At 33.6% G+C, this 24,688-nt stretch overlaps 1 protein-coding gene across 10 annotated transcripts in view; it reads left to right on the top strand.

Moving 5' to 3' along the window:
* Positions 1 to 255: 255 nt before the first annotated feature.
* The window catches only part of LOC126820344 (echinoderm microtubule-associated protein-like 2), a 49,931-nt gene continuing 25,498 nt past the window's right edge, over positions 256 to 24,688 (top strand). For 3 of the 10 annotated variants that reach the window (XM_050548227.2, XM_050548234.2, XM_050548229.2), the window contains exon 1: positions 24,465 to 24,613. In XM_050548227.2, coding sequence (XP_050404184.1) covers positions 24,535 to 24,613 — 79 coding nt within the window. In that variant the 5' untranslated portion in view covers positions 24,465 to 24,534. Of the gene's footprint in view, positions 344 to 5,361; positions 5,639 to 24,463; positions 24,614 to 24,688 lie in introns of those variants that run through there. The other 7 variants (XM_050548233.2, XM_050548228.2, XM_050548226.2 and 4 more) reach the window with 7 other exon arrangements.

The raw sequence follows: 24,688 nt of genomic DNA, 5'->3' as shown, positions 1-24,688 counted from the left end.
TGTCTTAAGTGCTCAGACACGTGACATTCTTTGAACTTGTTTTTATAATTTATCGTGATGGAACACTATATTGGCATGCAATGTGATGAAAATCGTCCGACTAGATTTCACAAAAACTGTGTATTACAAATGTAAAACATGTCACGATACGAGAATTTCGTATAAACCCGACGAATAACCCATGTTTACGGAGATTGTCGAAATAACCCGAAATATTTGGATAGTAGCCGGAGATTACCGAACAAAACCAAAACACGGAAAATGCTGACGTATTACGCACGCCATCACTAAAACTGCATGATGGAAGAATCTGAATCATCTTATTCTCACACAAATGGTGTTGGTATGTAATCGTCTGTCCATGCTAATCATTAATTACTTCATTTTATATATGCGCATGCTTTATAATCTCTTTTTTTCCAGTATTTAATCCCTTCAATTCTTAATGTTAGACGTATGTTTATGAAAAACAAAGAGATGACATTGACACACGCACCTGTTCTTATCGGATTTAGTTTCGTTTGTCTGTCTCCAGCTTCGCTTGGTTCAGTGGCGGAACCGGTGACATTTAAATCGCATTTTTATTTAAGTAACCGGTTGATTTTTTTAACGCATGCAACTCACAGTCTGTTTATTGTTAATGAGATATTATCTATATTTTCTGACAGTTTTAAAGTCAAAAAGACAACAGTCCTCTATTATTGGAATGACAACTCTTTGAGTCTTTCATATTTGACAACCAATAAAGTGAATAAGATGCTTACCTCACATTTGAATGACTTTAGTTTCACAAGTCAGTAGGACTGCTGAATCATGATGGTGCTAATGCTTACTATATTGCATTGTCTGCTTTTTAACAATAGATAGGGAATAGAATGCGTGTGAATTTAAATTACACCACAGTTAACGGAGGTCCAATATTTTACATTGTGTTTGCTGATACAAGTGATGTAAATTAATTATGTTAACTCATAACATATGACAAAATGTAATAAAGTTGAATGACTGAAATAAAAAATTTGCTGTTTACAAAATACTCTGGCAAGGTTGTGTAGATGATTATCCATGGACACAACTTCCATTTTCAGTTTTGGAAATCAAACTTGAAAACTGATTCTTGTATTTCGTCTGAAATTTATCACAAAGTATCAGATAGTTGCATGTGACAGGACTAGAAAGTTGCATCTGTCTCCACCAGTGACTGTTTAATTTTATCGATTTGACAGGTAGTAAGTTAGGTTAAATTAATTTGACTTTGGACTGCTATACTCTCATATATTTAATTATTCTTTTCAAAAACAGGTGTAATGTAAGAATTAACCTGTTTGACCATTTCATTCAGAAATTTCTACTTTTATTTACAAAAATCACAATGGCTTCTTAAAATTTTTGTTGAAATTATAGCACTATATATGATATGATATGATAGATACTGCATGATAGACAATAGCACATAACAAGCATTTAATTGATCTCTGGATTCATTATTTATAGATATTGCTTATCTGGAATGGCTATAACTTGTATAAACATAGATTGTAGGTTTAATCTTTTAAATACTAAAATATGTATATATATCTATCAAATATCTACTGCATGTCTTTGATATTCATTTTTAATCATCTTGACTAAACAGTAAATCAAGTGTGTTTCTGGTAATAAAAAGAAAGAAGATTCCTGAATTTTTTGTTGTTTTTATTTTATTGAAGTGTGCATGAAATGGAACGGTAGTACAAAGCTTTTGAATGCTTATTTTTTTTTAGATTGGGGTCATATCCTTGAAGCAATGGTAACAAGCATTGTTAACCATTGATACAATACCCTTGCTATGGAAAAGTGATGTTTATGATTAGTAATCATCCCCTGATAAGATTGTCTCCCATGTATGTTACAAATTTGTCTGCGATATCACCTTCGGTGGAAGCGGACGTTAAACGCTAAGAACAACAAGTATGTTACAACTTGATACATCAGAGTTCAAATTTTCTGTTTAGGTTAATATGAAACTGTACATACACAATGTCAAAACTAAATTATGACAGAGATTCCCTTTTCTATATACTTCAATAATGATACCAAAACCACATATGAATCTAAAATGTATTATTATGAAAAATAGTCTTGTGTCTGATAAATACATATCAACAGAGAAATTAATGCAAGAAGCCCAGACAACTTTTTTGAATTAGGACAGTGACCTAGTAACTTTAAATGCTGTGACACATAAGTTTGTGCTGAGTATTCTTTTACCAAGAATCACTTAGCATAATTGGGTACCTGGCTGTGTTTAAAGAATCCTTAGTTTTAAAATTTATGATTCATTAGCATTTTAAAGTTCTTTTACTTGCACACCAATGTATATCAGACTACATTTTAAATACAAACAAAGGTAAATTAATACAAATTAAACATACATGATATTGATAATGCAGTATGTTATATTAAGTTCAACTGGGTCTCCAGCTAGATATTGCAATCAATGTGACACTAATTTCTCAAACAAATCTCTTTTATAACATTTTGCACACGAAACATACAATTTGTTACATTTTGATACCTGTGTCTTAAACTCTTGACAATTCGTCTTATGTTCGAGTAGTAGGTTCATGGCCTTATGTTAAGATTGCTCATTTTTGAACCAGTATCTGGTCCCATACACTTAACATTGTTATTCTAGGGGCAATGCTCTTAAAATCGACCTGAAATTGGGTCCGATTGTTCTTTGGAACGATGCACATTTTTTTTTTTATGGGATATCACAATTATAAGATTGCACCGTTGGCATTATGGTCCATTCCTGGTTCATATAGCAGGCTTGTACTTGTTAATCTCTGCAAATCACACATGCATTTCAATTTGGGTGTACATTATGCCAATTCTACCCCCATTTAACAAATTCTTATTTAGTGATTGCAATTATTGGATTTGTTATACGCCCACATTTTCATGGCCTCTGTACGAAAAAGTGCGCACATTTAGCTTGTGGTCCCTCTAGAGGTCACAATTTTTATCTGATTTAAAAAAACGTTTTATTATCACCGTTGCACCCTAATGATGATTGTGTTTGAATTTCGTGAAAATCGGACCAAAACTGTCGGACAAAATGGCCGCCCCTGGTACGCAAATAGTGTGAACACCTGGGGCCTGTTTCACAAAATTTTAACTAACATAAAATCCAAATTTTAGTAATTTGATTGGATAATATTAGATTGATTTTAGTGCTTAGCCAATCAAAATTGAAGTATCTACTAACCTTTCATATGTATCACTGTTACAGTAATTTTGTCTGAGTTTGAATTTCATGAAAATCGGACCAAAACTGCCGGACAAAATGACCGCCTCTCGTACACAAATAGTGTAAACATCTGGTATATCGAAGTTGTGGATCCTCTAGAGGCCACAATTTTGATCCGATTTTGATGAATCTTGAAATGCAAGTTTATAACTCAAAGATCTCGGTTCCTTTCAATATTCGCACATATCGGATCGTAACTTCCTGAATAATGGCCACTGATTGTACGAAAAAACATGTTTTTAGCTTGTGGTTCTTATAGAGGTCACATTTATTATCCAATTAAAAAAAAAACGTTCCAATATATCACCGTTACACCGTAATGTTTGTTGAGTTTTAAATTTGGTGAAAATCAAGCCAAAACTGCCAGGGAAAATGGCTGCCCCTCGTACGCAAATAGTGTAAACATCTGGTAAATCAAGGTAGTGGACCCTCTAAGAGGTCACAATTTTGATCTGATTTTGATGAAACTTGTACATGTTTATAACCCAAAAATATTGGTTCCTTTCGTTATTCGCACATATCAGATTGTAACTTCCTGAAGTTGGTTCCTTTTGATATTCGCGCGTATCGGATTGTATTTTGAACAAAAAATAACGTTTTAAGCTTGTGGTCACAATTTTTATCCGATTTAAAAAAAAACGTGTGAATATATCACCATTACACACTAAGATCTTGGTTCCTTTTGATAATCGCGGATACCTGTACTTAACTTCCTGGATTATGGCCCCTGATGGTTCGATTTTTAGTTTGTGGATTCTCTAGAGGTCACAATTTTCTTCCGATTTTAAAAAACATTTAAATACATTACCATTCCACGATATTGAAGGTTGAATTTATCCGATTTTTATGAAACTTAAAACATATCTTTATATCCCAAAGATCTCATTCCTTATTGATATTTGCACATTTCAGGTATTAACTTTCTGGATTATTGCCCCTGATTGTACAAAAAATCGTGTTTGTTTTTAGCTTGTTTTCTATCCATAATTAAGTTGTTATGACCTAGTATTGTCCTATCATTTTGTGTTTTAATTTATCTCTTGTTTACTAAGTAGCAAAATAGAAGTTGTTTTTAAACAATAGAATTTTTACTGTGCCTTTTAGACTCAAAATAATAAAGCTTACCCAAAGAATGAAATAACATTGTACTGTTTTATTGACACTGTTAACAAAGATAGCTTGCTTATGTTTTGTTGAATCTTCAGGTGTTAGCTGTTAAATATTACTAGAAAAGGCAGTTAGCTTTTACAAACTTTGAACTAAATATAAATGTAACTTGTAACAGTTAAAAGAATGTTATTTCTATACATTCACATGTATTGTTGTTAACCCGGGGTGTCTGTCCACAATTCCTGTTAACCCTCTGAAAGCTACAATTGTTCTCGGACAATGTTTATGTAGAAATAAACTGGGCTAATGAAGACAACTGGGCTAATGAAGACAATCATATGCAATGCAGTGTGCCATGATCGAATTCCAACCCCCAACTTGGGTTCTTTTATGTGCACGCCAATGTATACATGGGACTTTGATTTTTCATACCATCCAAACAACTGGAAAAACAGACTGGAAAAATCCTGATGAACTTTCTCTGCAAAAAATGGGATCAATCCATTGACGTCCTGGTTAGCGAGCCAGAATTTCAGTCACTGAGCCACCAGCATTATTCCCCATTGTAATGCAGCACCCTTGTTAAAACTATGGAGATCAAAATTTAATCAGAGCATTTTGTAGGTTCTCTATATACGTGGTAGTATACAAGAGAAAGAATATACTAATTTTCAATTATTTCTGAGATTAGGTTTTGGAAATACCCCTATGTGTAGGTGGTGGGTGGATACTTACATTTCTTAATAAAAATCTTTATTCTATGAGTAATTTTAATAAAGGAAAAAGCTTGTAGTTACTAAGAATTACAAATTATTAATTGTTTCTTTTCCTATATAATATCCTTTGTCTTAGTATTTCCTTACTGAGCTTACTTGTAAGAAACCCAAAAGTCCATCTCTGGAGTCTCCACCCAACTAAGGGGAGTTGTGTCCCTTTTCATTGATAGTATTAAGTGCCAGAGGCAGTAGACGTAGTATTATAATGAAGGTAGTTGAAAACACTGTGTGGTAGATATTGATTAGTAGACTACCTGCAACCGTTAGAAGGCAACATATTGATCTCTGTATGTATGGGAAGTACAGGCAAAAAGGAAACGAGGTGATGTTTACAGGGATTACGTTGTGACAATTTCGGGGATTTTACTTTCGGATCTTTATTTATTGGATTAATAGACAATGTGGCCTATAGAGGAAAATACTACAGTACAAAATCAACATTGTATGGAAGTGTTAGGTTAGTATTGCTATTCCTAACAGTTGACAGGTCACATTTATTAATAATAACAAAATATCTTTTTTGCATGCATCCAAGGAGATTTAACACCATCCATTCTTGATACAGAGACATGTATATTATATTTCTTAATTGGTTTATTTATTTTGAAAGCTCTAATACTATGATGACCAGTTGACATTGACATTACGTGTATATACTATGCATATTCTTTTATGATATCATATATATATACTTTATTTATACTTCTTTCATCTAGTATTAAATGACATTTCCTGACTAATATGAGTAAAGAGCTAGGATAAGATTTCAGTGTATATAAATATAGAAAGTTGAATTGACATATATCATTGTATGTATTGCAATATTCTATGTGATCATGTCAATATCTATTACTGTATATTCAACCTAGTTTTCTATTGATTTTACATTTATAAACAGCAACCAAATTTTATTTCTCATATATTTGTATTTCTGGTTTTGTTGAGTGAAAATGATTGAAATGTCCAGTTAAAGAGACGAAATCAATTGGTCACATTTGTTAAAAGTGACATATGTGGGTACACCTTATGTCAACCAGCTGTGTAGTTTCTTACCTTTCTCAGATAATAAACTCAAAATAGTTTTCTAAAGTCTTAAGTCTGGTATTAAGAAATATAGGCTACATTTGTCATTCATATTAAAAGAGCAGGCTTTATTTGATAAGTTGAATTAGGAAAATAATTTTGATTAAAAACATCCAATCATATTTTTATAATGCCCATGTTTCAAATGAATTTGATTAGTGCACACATGTAGCGAATACATTTCGTCAATTAGACTTCAAAAAGTTAGGTCAGTTCTGGTAAATGTAATTATAACATTTCAAATATGATCCATTCATTATTGTCCTGCCCTACATCAAATAATCTTTAGTGTTTGCTACAAACATCTTTAAAAGTCAGGTTGTTATTGATTTTATTCAATTTCATTAGGTTTTATTAACGTGAAATAACCATTGTGTAGAAATGTTACAAAATAAGATTGATGTGATGAAATGGGTTTTCTTTAATGTTTTGTGATAAATATGACAAGAATCAATCATGTGGAAGTCTGTATGATTTATGCATTGTGTAGTAATTCCTAATACTAAACAACAGAACTACACTATTCAACAAAAAGAGATCCATGATATAATTTTATGATAAATGAAATGGGGTTTCTTGTCCTACTTATCTGGACCAACCAGGCTAATGAGGCACATTCCTACTATTTAATGTTGACGCCAGTTTTTCATACCATCCCAATGTCTAGACTCTGTATTTGCCAGTCCCTTCAAACTATACTACTGACAAAGGGTAACCATGTGGAAAAATTTCAGGAAAATTTCTCAGCCAACACTAAGATTAAGATCTGAATCCCAGTTTACCCACTGAGTCACTGTGGCTCACTTAATAATAAATGCATGCTATCCTTAGATTGAAACAATAGTTCATATTAAAACACTGTAATAACATAAATAAATTATAAAAGTGTTATTGAGTTTAGAGACAGTGGTAGATAAATGTTTGCACATTTTTACTTTAAGAACATATAAAGACTTTATGACTAATGTCCTTTGTGATGTAAATTTCTTTTTCTTATCTGTAATGTGAAAATCTTTTTTACTGACTCCAGGTTTAAATTAAAGCTGATTGTAGGTATATTACGTAGGAAAGAGGTGTAATCTATATTTAGTATAAAGGTGTATCTTTTTCTGATCTATTTGAATTACTTTATCTTAATCTTGTGGATTTATTCATTTGAAGGTGTAAATATTATCTAAAATGACACAATTTAGGTGTGATAAATCCCTCTGGTGTTGATCTCCCTTTCTATTTAAATGGTGTCATTAATGCCTGGAGCAGCTATTACAAGCTGATTAATACTTTCACCATGTTTCTTGCTCACCCCATTACTTCCATGTTAATCAAGGGATAAATGTCACTTCTTACACCTTCTTTGAAATAGATCAAGTAAGACAACCATAAGCTGTCACACAAATTTTATGAATTAGTTCTAATTAGTTCTGGTAGCCAGGTTTTAGTTCCCTTTAAAGTATTTATCACATAATATTATGAAAATGTCTCATGATAATTAAACTAATGATTTTTTAATTGGAATATGGATTGAAATTGAAGGGCATAATGAACCTATCAGAGTTCTTATTCAAATAGGGATACAATTAATTTTGCCAAAACAATTACAAGCACTAGATTAAACATGCATTATGCAAGAGCCAAATCTGCCTATTGCAGGTCTTTCTTTAGGCCTGAAATGTTATCTAAATTATCAATTAGACATTAATTAACTTATCCAGACCATAATCAACTCTCGATGTCATCGCTAGCCTGCGATATTTACTGGATTAGGAACCGATTTGCTGCACTACTTTCATTCATAATTAAATCATGAAATGGATAATCGAGACTACGTTTTTTATCATACTGACTTTGGTAATGATGATCGAGGCTAGGCTGAAAATTCAATCGCTAAATTCTTGGTTCAGAGTGCATCAGTTTGACTGAAATTTTCAGCAAATTCCCTTTACATTATCTAGTTTTTAACTATCATAGTGAGAGCTGCTAGCTCTTTATCTAATCTCCCATAATGTATCTTTAACCTTATCACAAGGAGACAAATATTTGTTTTTCTATGGTCATGCATGCACTGCCATAGAGGAGATTTTGCTCAGACAGTGGCGTTTCTGCCTACTCTTCACCGTATTTCAATTGTCAGTGGGTTTTTTTTTTACGTATATTCCAATGTGTACCCAGACTAGTGCTGGGAAACCGGCTTGAAAAATCCTATTGATTAAAAAATGAGACTGCTCAACTACCATAGTTCTGAGTGATTTGGTCAAAGATGAATCCTAATATTTTTGTATTTATGTAAACATTTATCAAATCTCCATCTGTAAAATATTCTTATCATGTGGAAATATATTATCAACTTAATGTCTCTAATCTCCATATAAACAGATTCTCATCCAGATACAACACAGTTAGAACCCATATAAAGATTTAATCTTAACGCCTGGAAGGATAGAATATTTATAACGTTTTATTTTGGTACTACCCGTACTTTATGATACATGTTATAAGACATCTTCCATGAATATTTTTATTTTTTATCTCTCCCGCTGTTACTGGTCTGGAACTTTGACTATCAAAGGAATCATAAATGACTGGGTGAGTGGTTCTGGAAGCCTTAAGATAAAACGGTTGTCTAATTAAAACACATCTCTTCTAAAACACTTGTTGGTTATACTGTATCTTGCACTCAACATTGGTGGCCAGATACAGACTATCTCTGATTATAATCCAACTTTTTTTAAGCATTAAAAAGTAGACCACAGATATATTCAATATCATGATTATTATATTCTGACCTTGTCTTCAGAAAAACATTAATTTTTCTTTATCAGTGAGCTAATCATTTCCACAGGTAAATCTTCGTTTAAAAAATGAGTGTTTGTAAAGAATCAACATATATAAGCTTAGCAATCAGAATGTCATTACTATGTGTGCATGTGCAGTTGATTTTATCATGTTACATATCATCTTAAGTGTCATGCGTATACTAATTCTAGAAAAACAACTTTACATATCATCGTTAAAGTTACAATTTCATATTTTTAAGTTATATTTATAAAATGTATTAAAATAAAGCCCTAAAATAGATGGTATCTATAAACAGTCCTACCTTGTTAAAGAATAATCCTATTAATCCTATAATTCATTATTGCCAGTTGAGAAATTGGCAAAAATATCATTTTCAACTTCAAATTCAAGCATTTGAAGATAGCTATTCCATGGTGGGGAATAGGAAAACAAGGGAGGTAATTGGGGGTAATTGTGTTATTATTTCCGGTGTGAAGATTTTTAAGTGTGAGAAAGATAACCTATGATCGTAAAATAGTGAGTTGACAACTTATTGAGCAAAAGACATAGAAATAATTATGTTTTGATTTTCTTAGAAAATATGAAATTGTAACTTTAAGTGTCATACTTATACTAATTCTGCATATATTTTGTGTCATTTCATTAGAATGCATAAAATAAGGCTACCCCAATTAATTATAGCAGACAAAACAGGCCAACTTAATAAGGGACACTCTTGATTTTAGCATTATTAAAGGAGAAGAACAGTAGTTACAAATACTTTATATTTTGTTCATTATCTAGTTTGCACAATGCTAAATTTGGAAGTACAGCCCATTTTACCTTTACTTCACAGATTAAGATGCTGGCTGTGAGTGTGTGACATCATCAGGGTAACTATCACTCACTGTTTATAAACAAAATAATGCGATCATGGCTTCAGTTGAATACACTAAAAAAAGGCATTGTATTGAAGACTGTTACAGCATGGGAGCTGCTTTATTTCTATTGAGTATGACAGTTACCGTCATGATGTCACTGGTTGCATGTCCGTTTTGAATAAAGTCAAAATGATTAGTACTTTCTGTTGAGCTGAGCTTTGTTGAAAACATTTCCTTACTGCTACTAGGTAATGAACAAAATATAACAAATCTTCAAAGGCTGAACTATTCCATAACCTGCCATAAATCTACACAATAAAATATATTTTCATTTAAAAAAAAAGATAATGCATGAAACAGCAAAATTTTATCATTTAAATAAACATGACTATCTTTCTTGAGATAGTTTTGGTATATTTTAAATATATCTGTATTATTTGTATACAGTCTCTGTATTATTATAGTATATTACTTACGTTGCAAATTTGTCAATATCATACCTATATATAAAATATTGATTATTCTGTCATATTAACTATTTGTCATGATTTACGCTGTATATGAAAATTATGAATAACAATGAAAAATAATATATACCAAATTTTTCTTGATAAATGGGAGAATACATAACTATCAATGGTTTAAACACAGGACTTATAATAAATGTGATTATATATATATATAATTTCACTCACAGTGTCGGTCACTGTTAGTAAAACATAGTTTTGGTAATACAGCATACTGCACACAGCGATGCATCCACTTCATACCTCGAGAATACATCACTGCGCTAAATGCCGTCCATTTAAAACGCTCACGTGATCATTTTGGGGCGGGACTTATCGACTTGTACTGTCAAGGACGTATATATTCTGCCATTTATATCCGAAGCATGTGGTTTATGTAAACAAATATGTCCAGTTAGAAAAATGTCGACTTCTGCTACTCCGGTAAAAGCGATATATAATATGTGCCAATAGGTGATATTGCAATACAATCTCTATCATTGTAAACTGCCTTTAGAGTTTCAATCTGTTTATCTTTCAAAACAAGGTTAGATACTTCTAAATTTTTCTTTGAAAACAAAGCTGCTTCTGTGAATGTATCTTTTCATGGGCGACGCCATATTGAATAATTAGTGGACTATTTCGTGCTTCGGCTCTAATCCGTTTGACATCTTTCATACACACAACAGCTAAATAAACATATTAAATTTCATTCAATATGAAAATAGAAGAGAAATAAATACTTCTAAAAATTTCTACACGCATACTCAGTGTTTTCGACTAAAATTGTCGATGTAGGAATTAAAATGTCAGTTAATCAGGTTAGGGCCTGTTCTCAGGCGGAGCTAACTGTAGACAGGCAGCCTAAGTTTGGGATGGGTAAAACAGTGGGAGTTGGGTGACCAAATGGTCCAATGTGTGTTCTTTACATCAAAAGATCTGTTATTGAGTGGTGTGGTTTCGATTGTCCTTGTTGGGTTTTTCTGGGTCCTCCAGGTTCCTCCCACTGCTAAAGACTGTATGCGCAAGCAAATTATTAAAATAAAACTTAATCAAATGGCTGTTAAACCCCATTTCTTTATGTCTCTCTGGTAAACAGTAACAAGCTTATAGACAATGTAGTCTGTTGGCCTACATATAGATAGATATGGAACAAAACATCAAAGAAAATTATAATGTTATGAAGCATATCCCTCTTTACAGATGAGTGTTACAGGTGATCTGACTTTGGCATGTAACAGCCATTTTTACTTACGATTATTTTCAATTCTTTTTCAAATTTGTATATGCCAACATTTTATGTAAAAGTATTTTGTCATCACCCAGCGGTTTGTCCACAATTCTGGTAAACCTTCATTTTGCAGAGTTACTACCCATATCACTGGAACCCTCTCAACACTGTACATGTCAGATTTTGCAATTATTTTGAGGTAAAACTTTCTGTAACTAGTCGACTACTCGTATGCAAGAACCATGTTGAAATTCAGGTTTGTGCAACAATTTTTCGTAGAGTTACTGGTGTTGTCACCGAAACCCTGTAAACACTGTATAGTTTTTATATAGGTCTACATAGAAATGTGGCTGTACGTAAATTGCATATTGTAGTCTTGGCATTGTGGATTGTTGTTGCTCTGAGGCTTGAAATTTATGCACAGTTTTTATGTCCATGAGACAAAGAAGCTCATTGATTTTCAACAGTTATTACTTGTGGAGTTATTGCCCTTGATTACTTTCTAAATTCCTGTGGATCCCTCTTGCCGATTGACTTGACATTATACATAGTGTTTGTGTTCATGAGATAAAGAGTTTAAGAGTTGTGTCAGAGGCCAACCCCTTGATTCTATCCCCCAAAACTTGAGTATAAAGCCTTGTATGCAGAAATATAAGAAAGGAAATTTGTCAAAACAGATGAAGGAAACTTTTAATTTAAATTAGATAGGGCAACCTGCAATAATTTAAAATGTAAAAATCTCACTCCTGGATTGGATCCCCAGGGCTGTCACACCTTCCTCCCACTCTGTGCACCACACTGCTTGCTAGCTTTTTTGGGGCATATCAAAATTTAAGGGGACACAACATGTTTTTACAGAGTTATTTGCCACTGTCACAAAAACCATGAAAACATTTCATAGGTCAAAGATTGGGGAATTTTTTTACTTTGAACTTTTGTCCAAGGAGACACCCCATTGAAATTGAAAATTGGCTATCAAGTTTATGCATAGATATTGCTCTGACCCTGACAGATGGAAAGCCATCCTTCAGAATGTTCATTGCTTAGCTCAGTTTACAAGACAATGCTGAATCAAGAGTCTTATGTAAACACCAAACCTGTTAATAAAAATCAGCCTCTGATTGCTTTATTTTGATGTTCTGTTTTAAAAAAAAAGAGTTGTCTCTGTTATTTTTTGTGTGGAAGCCTCGTTATAGCCCCATATCATAGTCTTGTGCAACTATGGGAAGCTGTGGAAAACTTTTTCAAAGAAATATCAATTTTTATACGCCCACATGATGGAAATGTGGTCGTATATTGCCGTCACCCCCGTCCGTCGGTCCATCTGTCATCCACAATTTCTTGTGAACACTCTACAGACTACATTTATCATCTGATTGTTTTGAAATTTATATATGTTGTTTGCATTAGTGAGATGAAGAAGCCTATTTAATTTCAATAACTTCCGTTAATTTCTTCTGGAGTTATGGCCCTTGTTTCACTTTGTTGCACCGTGTGAACGCTTTAACGACAAAAGTTATCAACCGATCTGTATGAAATTTATATGCATCATTTAAATTAGCAAAACAAAGAGTCCTATTGAATTTAAGCAATGTCAGTTAATTACATCTAGAGTTATGGCCCTTGTTTCATCTGATCTGTTTGAAATTTATATGCATCATTTAAATAAGTGAAACGAAGAAGCCTATTGAATGTCAGCAATTTTCGTTAATTACACCGTGAGTTATGGCCTTTGTTTCACTTTGTTGTACCTTGTGGATGCTCTGAAGACAAAAGATATTATCCCATCTGTATGAAATTTATATGTATCGTTTAAATTAGTAAAACGAACAAGCCAATTGAGTTTCAGCAAATTTCCGTTAATTACACTTTGTTGAATCTTGCGAACGCTCGAACAACAAAAGTTATCACCCAATCTGTATGAAATTCATATGCATCATTTAAATTAGTGAAATGAAAAAGAATATTGAGTGTCAGCAATTTCCGTCAATTACTTCTAGAGTTATGACCTTTGTTTTACTTTGTTGAACCTTGTGAACGTTCGAACGACAAAAGTTATCATCCGATCTGTATAAAATTTATATGCATTATTTGACTTAGTAAAACGAAAAATCCTGTCGAATTTCAACAATTTCTGTAGATTATTTCAAGTGTTATGGCCCTTGTTTTAGTTTTTAGAACCTTGTGAAACCTCAAACGACGATAATTATAATGTCATCTGTATGAAATTGTCTATTAAATGCCCCTAATTACTTTAAAAAGGATATATATGCGACAACCCTTGTCGACCGCTTGGACGATTTAGCTACTGTGGGCGTATGTTTTGTTGCCTGGCACCTTACCTTCAGTTTCTATGTAGGATTGGCCCAAGTTCCCAAATTACTTGCCTGGTCTATATATTTGCCAGAGTTATAGTCAAAAGTGATTATCAGAGATCTTAGCTAGTGGCTGAGATATCAGTTTGGAGAGAGACTATTTCATAATAAAATGAATCTTACAATTCCATGCACCGTAAGTCCATCCCTTTAGCTATTATGAGACAATGTATTTTTTTTTAAAATTCACTCTCAGTTTCCACTGCCAATCATTTTGTGGTCTTTCTTGAGACCACATCGTGGTATGTTGTTTGAATACAACTTCGAATAAGACAATATTAAAATAAGTCTGTCAGACATATCTTTCATTTTATCAGTGTAATTAGTGCATGATGTTGCATAATTTGGTTTGACTAATTTATTGTAGATGTGGACAGTCTGTCAACGACTTAAAATAGATCTTATGTTTATTATTAACAGTTTGACAGACACAGGTGATAGTGATTGATTAGTAATTATTACCTGTGAGACTACAGGTATTTATGGTGTGAATATTAAACAGGTTTTATAAGTTTATGCTCAATAACTTATGTTATTTAATAGGCATATGATTGTGGAGGTGTGGGGCTGTATAATGTGATCAGTATCATTAAATTAATATTATTGTGATTTGGATTGAATAATTCATATGTTATAATATTATTATGGATGACAGATGGAAAGTTAATTGGAAGAGAACAAATAGGGCCCTGGGTAATAATTGTTATTTTATTGAGTGATATGATTTACTAATTCTTTCAGTATTCTTGTTTTTCGGCGGTACATATCCAATTTTAAAAACTTCTGGAAAAAAAAACAACTAATATTTGAGCCTTGCTATCATGCCTAGAACAGTATGACTGAAATATTTTCTCATTATTGAACACTGTATTTTGTGCATGGGATATTATATCCTTTGTTATTGATTATTGACTCTTATTTAAGCGTGAGAACAATGTAAAGGACATCCAGTCATCAGTGACATGGGAACCCTGTCATTTGGGTCGGTGTTTTCGACGACCAGTATTTACAGGTGGTTGGTAAAAAGGTATATTTTGCCAACCTACATTTCTCCAGTGATCTTTTTGACGTATGTTCTCATCTCATTCATCACTGGTCACTTGACACCTGTAGATTCACCAACTCACAAATTAAAGTATACATGTGCATAGGTAATTTTGCCTTCTTCATAATACACTGTCTTCATTAGCCCAGTCGGAGCAGAACAGTAGGACGTTAAACCCCATTTCATTTTATTTCTTCAAAATCATTTTTTTGTTAAAGCACATACTATTACTTAATTTTAAAATAAATACAAATATATACAAATAGTTGACATGAAAATATGAATATAAACATGTGCAATTTAAGATAATTACAAACATATGCAATTTAGTGTATTAAAACAGATTCCTTAATTTTAAAGATGGGTTCCCAGAAAAGTATTTATCGGGTGGTTATTTCCAATAAAAGTATGGCAATTTTGGTATATATGGAAAGTAGAGATATCCAATCTTACTTGAAAAATACTGGATTCCCAGAAAAACACTCATGGAGCGTATATAGAGGACAAAAATGTAAGGGTTCCCCTAATCAACAGCCCGACGATTAGGAACTTCTGCACACGTGATGTCAAAGGTCACAAGCTAACATTGAGCGCTTGATGTACAAGTTGATAAACTTTATGAAGAGTTAGATGTACAATACTTTCTGAGATAAAAATGACGGAAAAAGACGCGGGTAGTGGATAATCCGAGAATTTAATTAAGATTCGATATTTGTAATAAATAGTAAGCGATTAAAGACAACATATTCTTATGTATGCAATGAATTCTCCTCTGACTCCCAAGACATGACGTAAACATGACCTGGTTTGATCGAATTTTAATAGCAGGGCATTCCTTCGCAATTACAATGTTTGAAAAGGATTTGAAGTATAATTATGACAAATTAATTAGTTTGAATATGTTTTTGGTCCATATATACCATTAAATCACCCAGTTTGTACCCGGAACCCATCTTTAATGTTTTGAGAGAGAGAGAGAGAGAGAGATATATTTCAATAATTCGCATAGGTGGTAATGACATCGAGGTGACATCGCAGCCTGTGGATATATACCGTAGAATAACTAGAATTTGTTCAATAGTGACAATATTAAAAGAATCGGTAAAATTTTGACAAGAGAGGGTTTTTCAAAGGCATCTGGTTTGGAACCGGAATCATTTAAAAGACAAAGGAAAAGCGTTAATAAGTTATTAAAAGACAGATATAAAGATAAATTTGTGTGCTTTCCTGACATATTATACCCAAATGATTGTAGACAGCATGTTCTCATACTAAAGTCACCAGGATGAAGAAATAGAGTATAAGAAGACTTTTGAGTTGGCTAAGAGACCGTTAAAGGAACATTTTTAAATCAACCTCTAAAATACTCTTTTATTTGGCTGTTTATTTTATAAACTGATTTAATTTTAATGCATTTTTAAATCTTTGTTAATTTCTTTTAAAACTCTTTTTATTTTATGTTATATTATATTTTGGTATGCTTTTAACATGTAATATTGTATGAATACACTATAGGGGGGGGCATCTATAATAACTTGTTTCCCTTATTTTAACTTCGTCGTCTTGGAAACAAACTGCAAAGCCCAACAAGATGATTAATCTGAATAGCAATCTAAAATCTTTTATCGGTTGTAAAGGGAGATAACTGCGTAAATATTTCAATTTTCTGCAAATTATCGAATATTCGTTGCAATTATTATACTGATGTGCTGCTAATTGGCGATATTAGGTTTGTATTTTATAATATTGGGTAGTATTTGATAAGTATTTGGTAGTATTGGGTTATTATTTGCTTGATTTGTGTGATAAGGAGAGGCAAATGGAACAGCCAGACATCATTTATCACATTTGAAGTACATTTCCCATGATATATCTCACTATTTTTGAAAAAAATCAAGTAATATGGTAATTTTGCACCATTATGTTGTAGTATTGTGTAGTATGTGGTGATATTGGAGTGGTATTCGGGTGGTATTGGGTATCGTCCCGCCGCTATGTGAGTAGTCTCCAACAAACCCAAATAACATGACAAAACCCCCCCAAAAAACACCCATCCTGCTCTTAGAATTTAAAGTCTGCCAGATATCCAGTTGGGTTCAAAATAATCAACAGTTAATTATCTCGGAAAATTAGATAACAAACTAAACTTATTGGACTTGAAAATGTATGATTGTGCGGAGGCTTTGATACATGTACATATATTTTTCAAATAAATCTATCTGAATATGTAAAATGCAGTAATCTCCCTTCATATGCTTCACTGATAGCAGTATCATTTTGTAATGTAAGGAAACTACTATAACAATTAAATTATATTATATAGGGTGAATAAACCAAGACACAGAAGCATATCTTGCTTGGTTATCCCTATAACTATGTTTTATCTGTAAATTTGGTCAGATTTATAAATATAATATCCACAATTTAAGAACGGCCAATTTACATACCCAAAACAGAACATTAGACATAAACAATCTGGTTGTAATAATATTTGTCATACACCCCACATTTTGAGAAGGTATTTTACTGTTATTACTCTGTCCATGTTTATTTCTTCGTGTTTATATCTTTTATTCTGGTAGCCGCGATGGCTCAGTGAATTAGACACTTGTTTGCTAACCAGGAGGTCAGAAGTTCCTCAGGATTTTCCAGTGTGGTTTTCCCTTGTCAGTGGGGCAGGACAGAGGGCCTGGCATGGAACAACAGTGAATATTTGTTTGTATGGAGTTTGTAAATGACAAGGAGTAAGGTCGCCTGTCCAACCTTGTGGGTTTTCTCTTGGTCATCCGGTTTCCTCCCACTGCTAAAGACCCTTATGTGTAAGCGAATTATTGAAGTAAAATCAACCATTTGTTAGTCCCGAAATGACCTAGTTTGTTTTGAGTGGACGTGAAACCCATTTCTCTCTCTCTCTGTATGGAACGAAAAATTGCAGTCCTGTGTACATGTTGGAGTGCATGTAAAAGAACCCTTCACAATTGAAACTCGAAATAAGTGTAGGCAGTAGCTCTGCCGTTCAGACAAAATTTCGCTCATAGCACACTGCATGGCATATGCGCGTCTTCATTAGCCCAGTTGGTCCAGAATAGTAGGACGTTAAATTTCATTTCATTTTGTTTCTCAGTGTTTTTTATTTGTACTGATATCAACACATCAAAGTTCTTTTGCAGTGTTTTAAAAATGTTGTAACTCTACAATTAATATTTGTAAAGTTAGCTAATAATATTTGGCTGACAGTTGCATATGAAAGAGGAATGCTGTTGTTCAAATTAGTTTTCTTACAAATTTTTGTTTGATTCATATTTTTGTAGACAGATTTAACCAATGTTAAGTTTGTGGTGCATGTTTTTGAAAAATTTATATTTAAACAAATATTTGTAGTAGTGTAGTGATATTTGACATACAGCTTTATTATCTTAAAGATGTAATATTGATATTTGACATAGTTATACTTAATTTTTTGTTGTTGACTGATTTTTTTTGTGTTGCAAGTTTTAGTGCATGTTTTAGTGCAAGTTTTTGGAATTTAAAGGGGCATAAGGTAAGATTAGATAAAGAGATGACAGTTCTTACTATAATAGTTAAAAAATAGATAATGAAAACAGAATATTCTGAAAATTTCAGTCTTATTGTTTCACTCTGAACCAGGATATTGGCGATTAAATTTTAGGCTAGCCTCGATAGTCATTACTACTGATAATAATCATTACTGCGATAATAAACAAAGTCTAAAATCTAAATTATCCATTTTTGCGTTTCAAAAAATGTATTCCAATCTGCTAAATATCGCAGGCTAGCAATGGCATCGAGAGTTGATTATGGTCTGGATAAGTTAATTAATGTCTAATTAAAAATTTAGATAACATTTAAGGCTTAAAGTTAAAGAAAGACCTGCAATATGCAGATTTAGCTCTTGCATAATGGATGTTTAAAAAATCTTTAGAACTCTACACAATCATTAAATAAAGATGCATAATGAAAGAGGATTATTTTGTTATTTGTTTGTTTAATACATAATTCACAGATTGAATAAAAATTGTAAATAATTAAATCAAGAAAATAAATGTTGTTATTTTCCATCCGATTTATGCGAACTGTTAATTCATCTATAATTTTAAAAGTAATGGGAATAAACAGTCCATTCAAAGTTATTATAAGGTGGAAATGACATACTATTACCTTTAACAAAGTCGAACAGTAATTTCTAAACCTCAAATGGTCGTTATTTATTATGCAATATCAGTGGTTCTTTTTTTGCTATCTTTGGGTACTGTTACGTAAACACTCATATGAAGGAGCAAACCAGCTAAGCTATCCCAATATATGAATTTTAAATTCATAAAATGGTCCCTTGGTATGAATCAAAATAGATAAATGGCATATAATTACATTTCTTTTAATTTTCCTGGTGGGAGTAATATGTCACATTACTGTGCAAAGAGCCATAGTTCACCTGCGGCTATTGGATTTATTTAAGGAGATGGATCATCAGTCTCTGTATTCTAACAAAATATTGATGGTGATGAAGGCTACTTGGATCAACCTGCACAAATCCTTGGTACCCCCTTCCCTCCGCCATTCAAGTGCTACAATTAAAAGCTGTTATATTATTGACAGGTCTTTCAATATGGCATCTCCAAGTTTAAGACTGGAAATTGTAAGCCAAAATTAATTCTTACTCAAGTAACATGAGACATGTTTCTACCATTTCAAATGAACAATAATTTAGTGTGGTATTTGAGACAATTGAGCCATGTGTAGCTGTCACTGTCATCTACATGTATTTATTGTTATATATATATTATGTATATAGTATTAGGTGTTCCAACTACTTTAAATATTATTCTAATATTTTATACAATACTGTAAGACTTACATAATTATGTATTGATATGAATTGATTATATGGATCTTGAAATTATTACATTTTCAATAGAGTGAGACAAAGTTATAAAATTTAACATTACAAACTTGGAATTTCTGAAACGCTTTTAATACATTGTGAAAACAATAATGACTGATCTAGTGATCTATGTACACAGATCTTTGTTAAAATTGTCATGCCTTGCATATTTACAAGGTACGTACCAAACAGGGTAATATTTATTTTAAACATTCTGACAGTGGTACTGTTGACATCAAACAATTACTGTCCATCACGCCCACCTTTATAACAATATCACAGATCGAATACAAGCACATGGCTCCCAGGGTAGTTCAAGGTTAAACACAATTCCTTGTTTCATGCGCCTGCAATTATTATGAATTTTGAACATTGATATACCTGCAAAGACCTCCATAGTTTTCGAAATAACAATTCTGATCTTTGTTTTATCAATTTATTAATTTCTGGTGGTTACCTTCTAAGAAGTACATTTTTATACGCCCACGTTGAAATGTGGTCGTATATTGTCGTCGCCCCTGTCCGCCCGGCGGTCCCGCGTTCACAATTGCTTGTGGACGCTCTAGAGGCTAAAGTTAATATCCGATTGACTTTAAATTTATACACAATGTTTAAGGTCATGAGACGAAGAAGCCTGTTGATTTTCAGCGATTTCTGATAATTACTGCCAGAGTTATGGCCCTTGATCGCTTCAAAAAATCTTGTGGACGCTCTAGAGGTCAGAGTTAATATCCGATTGACTTTAAATTTATACACAGTGTTTAAGGTCATGAGACGAAGAAGCCTTTTGATTTTCAGCGATTTCCAATAATTACTTCCAGAGTTATGGCCCTTGATCACTTCAAAAAATCTTATGGACGCTCTAGAGGTCAAAGTTAATATCCGATTGATTTTAAATTTATACACAGTGTTTAAGGTCATGAGATTTAGAATGCTATTGATTTTCAGCGATTTCCGATAATTACTGCCAGAGTTATGGCCCTTGATCACTTTGAAAAATCTTGTGGACACTCGAGAGGCTAAAGTTAATATCCGATTAAGTTTAAATTTATACACAGTGTTTAAGGTCATGAGACGAAGAAGTTTATTCATTTTCAGCGATTTTCAATAATTACTGCCAGAGTTATGGCCCTTGATCACTTAAAAAAATCTTGTAAATGCTCTATAGGCTAAAGTTAATATCCGATTGACTTTAAATTTATACACAGTGTTTAAGGTCATGAGATTTAGAATGCTATTGATTTTCAGCGATTTCCGATAATTACTGCCAGAGTTATGGCCCTTGATCACTTTGAAAAATCTTGTGGACACTCGAGAGGCTAAAGTTAATATCCGATTGAGTTTAAATTTATACACAGTGTTTAAGGTCATGAGACGAAGAAGTTTATTCATTTTCAGCGATTTTCAATAATTACTGCCAGAGTTATGGCCCTTGATCACTTCAAAAAATCTTGTAAATGCTCTATAGGCTAAAGTTAATATCCGATTGACTTTAAATTTGTACACAGTGTTTAAGGTCATTAGACGAAGAAGCCTATTGATTTTCAGCGATTTCCAATAATAACTGCCAGAGTTATGGCCCTTGATCACTTTGAAAAATCTTGTGGACGCTCTAGAGGCTAAAGTTAATATCCGATTGAGTTTAAATTTATACACAGTGTTTAAGGTCATGAGACGAAGAAGTTTATTTCATTTTCGGGAGATTTTTGATAATTACTGCCAGAGTTATGGCCCTTGATTACTTCAAAAAATCTTGTAAATGCTCTAGAGGCTAAAGTTAATATCCAATTGACATTAAATTGATACAGAGTGTTTGAGATCATGAGACGAAGAAGCCTATTGATTTTCAGCGATTTCCAATAATTACTGCCAAAGTTATGGCCCTTGATCACGTTTAAAAACCTTGTGACCCTCTAGAAGCTAAAGTTATCATCCGATTGACTTCAGATTCATACACAGAGTGTAAGGTCTTGAGACAAACCAGTATGCTGATTTTCAATGAATTCTTATGACTTGAACAGCTAAATCCATGATGTTAAAAGTTTCCTATACTAAACGTTAGCATGGGGCAAAACTTTATAAAAACCAAACAAATTCTATTGGTTTTCTGATAATTACTTAATGAGTTGTTACTCTTAATCAGATTTGAATGTATTATAAATGTTTCATTACCGAAAAAAGTAAAAATATGTGACAACTCTTGTAGACTGCCCGGACGAGTTAGCTGCTGTGGGTGTATGTTTCGTTGCCTGGCAACCTATCTTTTATTCTGTTGTTCTGGTATCAATTTAATTTTAAAAGTTTAATTACCACCCCAAAGCCTAGATACATGCCAGTTTCAAGCAAAACATTCAATTATGAATCCAAACACAGAAGTACCCTCAAAGCCATTAAAAACGCAATGCCAAATTCAAAGTTTATTTACTGCAACAACTTTTAACAAATGTACATAACAATTGACAAAATCGAGATGCCAAGCATCTGTGGATAATTTCATGAAAGAATTCACTACAAATGCACAAAACCGAAACGTCGAAGAACCATGAAACAAAGCAGGGGTCAGCTGAAGTCAATATCGGGTATGTCCACCCTGAACTCTTACACATGCCTGAAGTCGCCGTGGCATAGACTGGCACAGATGTCTCACTACACGCTGTTGGATTGTTTGCCAATGATTTTGGAGTGCCTGTGCCAACTCTGCAACAGTTCGTTGTGGCACGGCTTGAATTCGAACACGTCGTCCAAGTTCATCCCAAAGGTGTTCGATCGGGTTCATGTTGGGAGACATAGCGAGCCAATCCATAACATGGACATGGTGATTGTTCAGAAAGTCTCTTGTCAACCTGGCAGTGTGGGGTCGGGCGTTGTCATGTTGGAAAACCATCTGTCAACGGACGTATTGTTGAGCCAGCCATGGAAGCAACACCAGACGATGGATGGCGTCAACATAATTTTGAGCGTTGAGATTGCCTTGGACCACCACCATCTGGGACCGAAAGTTGACGTTGATAGCGGCCCAAACCATGATGAAACAATCCCTTTCCAGCACGCAGTTACGAGCAAAGCGTTCATGTCGACATTGGTAGATACAGTGACATCCATCAGGAAAACTGAGGGTGAATCAGGATTCATCCAAGAAGATATTTCGCCATGGGGTGTTGTGCAGATTCCCCTGATTTGCGGCCCATTGCTGTCTGGCAAGTCGATGACGATGCAAAAGGATTTGACCTTGGTATGGTCGACAGCAGCGTAACCCAAAAGCAGCCCGACACCTTCAGACTGTTTGAGGGCTGATCTAACATTGCCGTGTTCCAACAGTTCCCCTGGCAGTAGCAGTAGCTGACTGGAACCTGTTGCACAGATGCTGTAGTCTGATGTGGCGATCTTGAGCAGCGGTTGTTACTGGTGGCGTTCCAGGTCAGGGTCGATCGGCAACTCTTACGGTGGCGTGGAAGCGTTGTCTGAGGCGAGCAATGGTCGATGGGTGGACATTAAAGTGTCTGGCGACGGCTACCTGTGAAGCCCCCTGATCCAGCATGCCAATAGTTCTGTTCCTGTTTTCTTGTCTAAGGCGTGGAATTTTTCCGAAGTGATGAATGTCGGAAATTTTGATCTGTATTTAAAGGGCCAGAGTGCAGGAAATGCACGTGCAAAACGTGTGACATGGGACTGCTTAAAATCGTGAAAAAAGACAAGTGTTGCGTTTGCACGGACAAAGTTCTTACCGAAAACTGATATTGGGTTCAAACCCAGAACTCCACAAAAAGAGACTCATCACAAGTTTCACCTATGTGCCATAAGATAGGAAAGCCCAAGAAAACGTTGACCAGAAACATTTCACGAATTAGGCATTGCGTTTTTAATGGCTTTGAGTGTATATTTAATTTCCTTGCATTCTAAACTTGATTCAATTTCTTTGCATTCCAGACTACATTTAATTTCCTTGACTATATAATGTCAATTAATTCAGATAACATCATATTCATTAAGGAATACTCAGTTCCTAAAACAAAATGTAATAACCTTAATTAACATCTGATTTTAATCAGATTGCTAAATGCCCGAAAGTAATACCATGGTAGAATAAAGTCAATAGGTTAATAGTGTTTTAAACAATAATTATCGATTACAAACATCCGGAGTAATGAATGTGTCAAAATGTGTTTAATCTTTGGGTAGCGTAAACTAGAATTTTGTTTGTAATAAAAATAACCTCCTGGAAACAAAAAGGTACTGATATGAAGGTGTATTTGACATTCTGTATAAATGTAGAACAGAGCAGGTTGATGAAGTGGTATTGATCAATGCCAGCTTATTACCACTGTGTGTAGTACCAAGTATATAGGAGAGCAGACGGTAATCATTGACTGTATAATTACACAGCTTCTAAAGAGGAATTTGTAGGATTAGCAGGACAGTTTTCTTGTTTATTTGGAGGAGATTAGATGGTTTTGTGATAGGATTGTTCTTAGATTAGTTCTAAGGTGGATAAACTAACTGCACAAATCTTTTGCATTTGTTTGTGTCTGGGAAACTGTCAGTGTCAAAAATAATATGGCTGACATAGAAAGAGAGAGTGAGGAGTCTTTAGTTGTAAATAATGGTACATCAGTATCTGACATTCTTTCTACCGGTAAGTTCAATTCAAGATGGTTAATTCTTTTGCCATTTGAAATTTCTGGCATGGCCATTGTGAATGTGTTTGTTG

Source organism: Patella vulgata, chromosome 5, assembly GCF_932274485.2.
Source record: "Patella vulgata chromosome 5, xgPatVulg1.2, whole genome shotgun sequence".
NCBI classification, from domain to species: Eukaryota; Metazoa; Mollusca; class Gastropoda; family Patellidae; genus Patella; species Patella vulgata.
The sequence above is the reverse complement of the archived record's forward strand: the minus strand, read 5'-3'. Positions and strand labels throughout refer to the sequence as shown.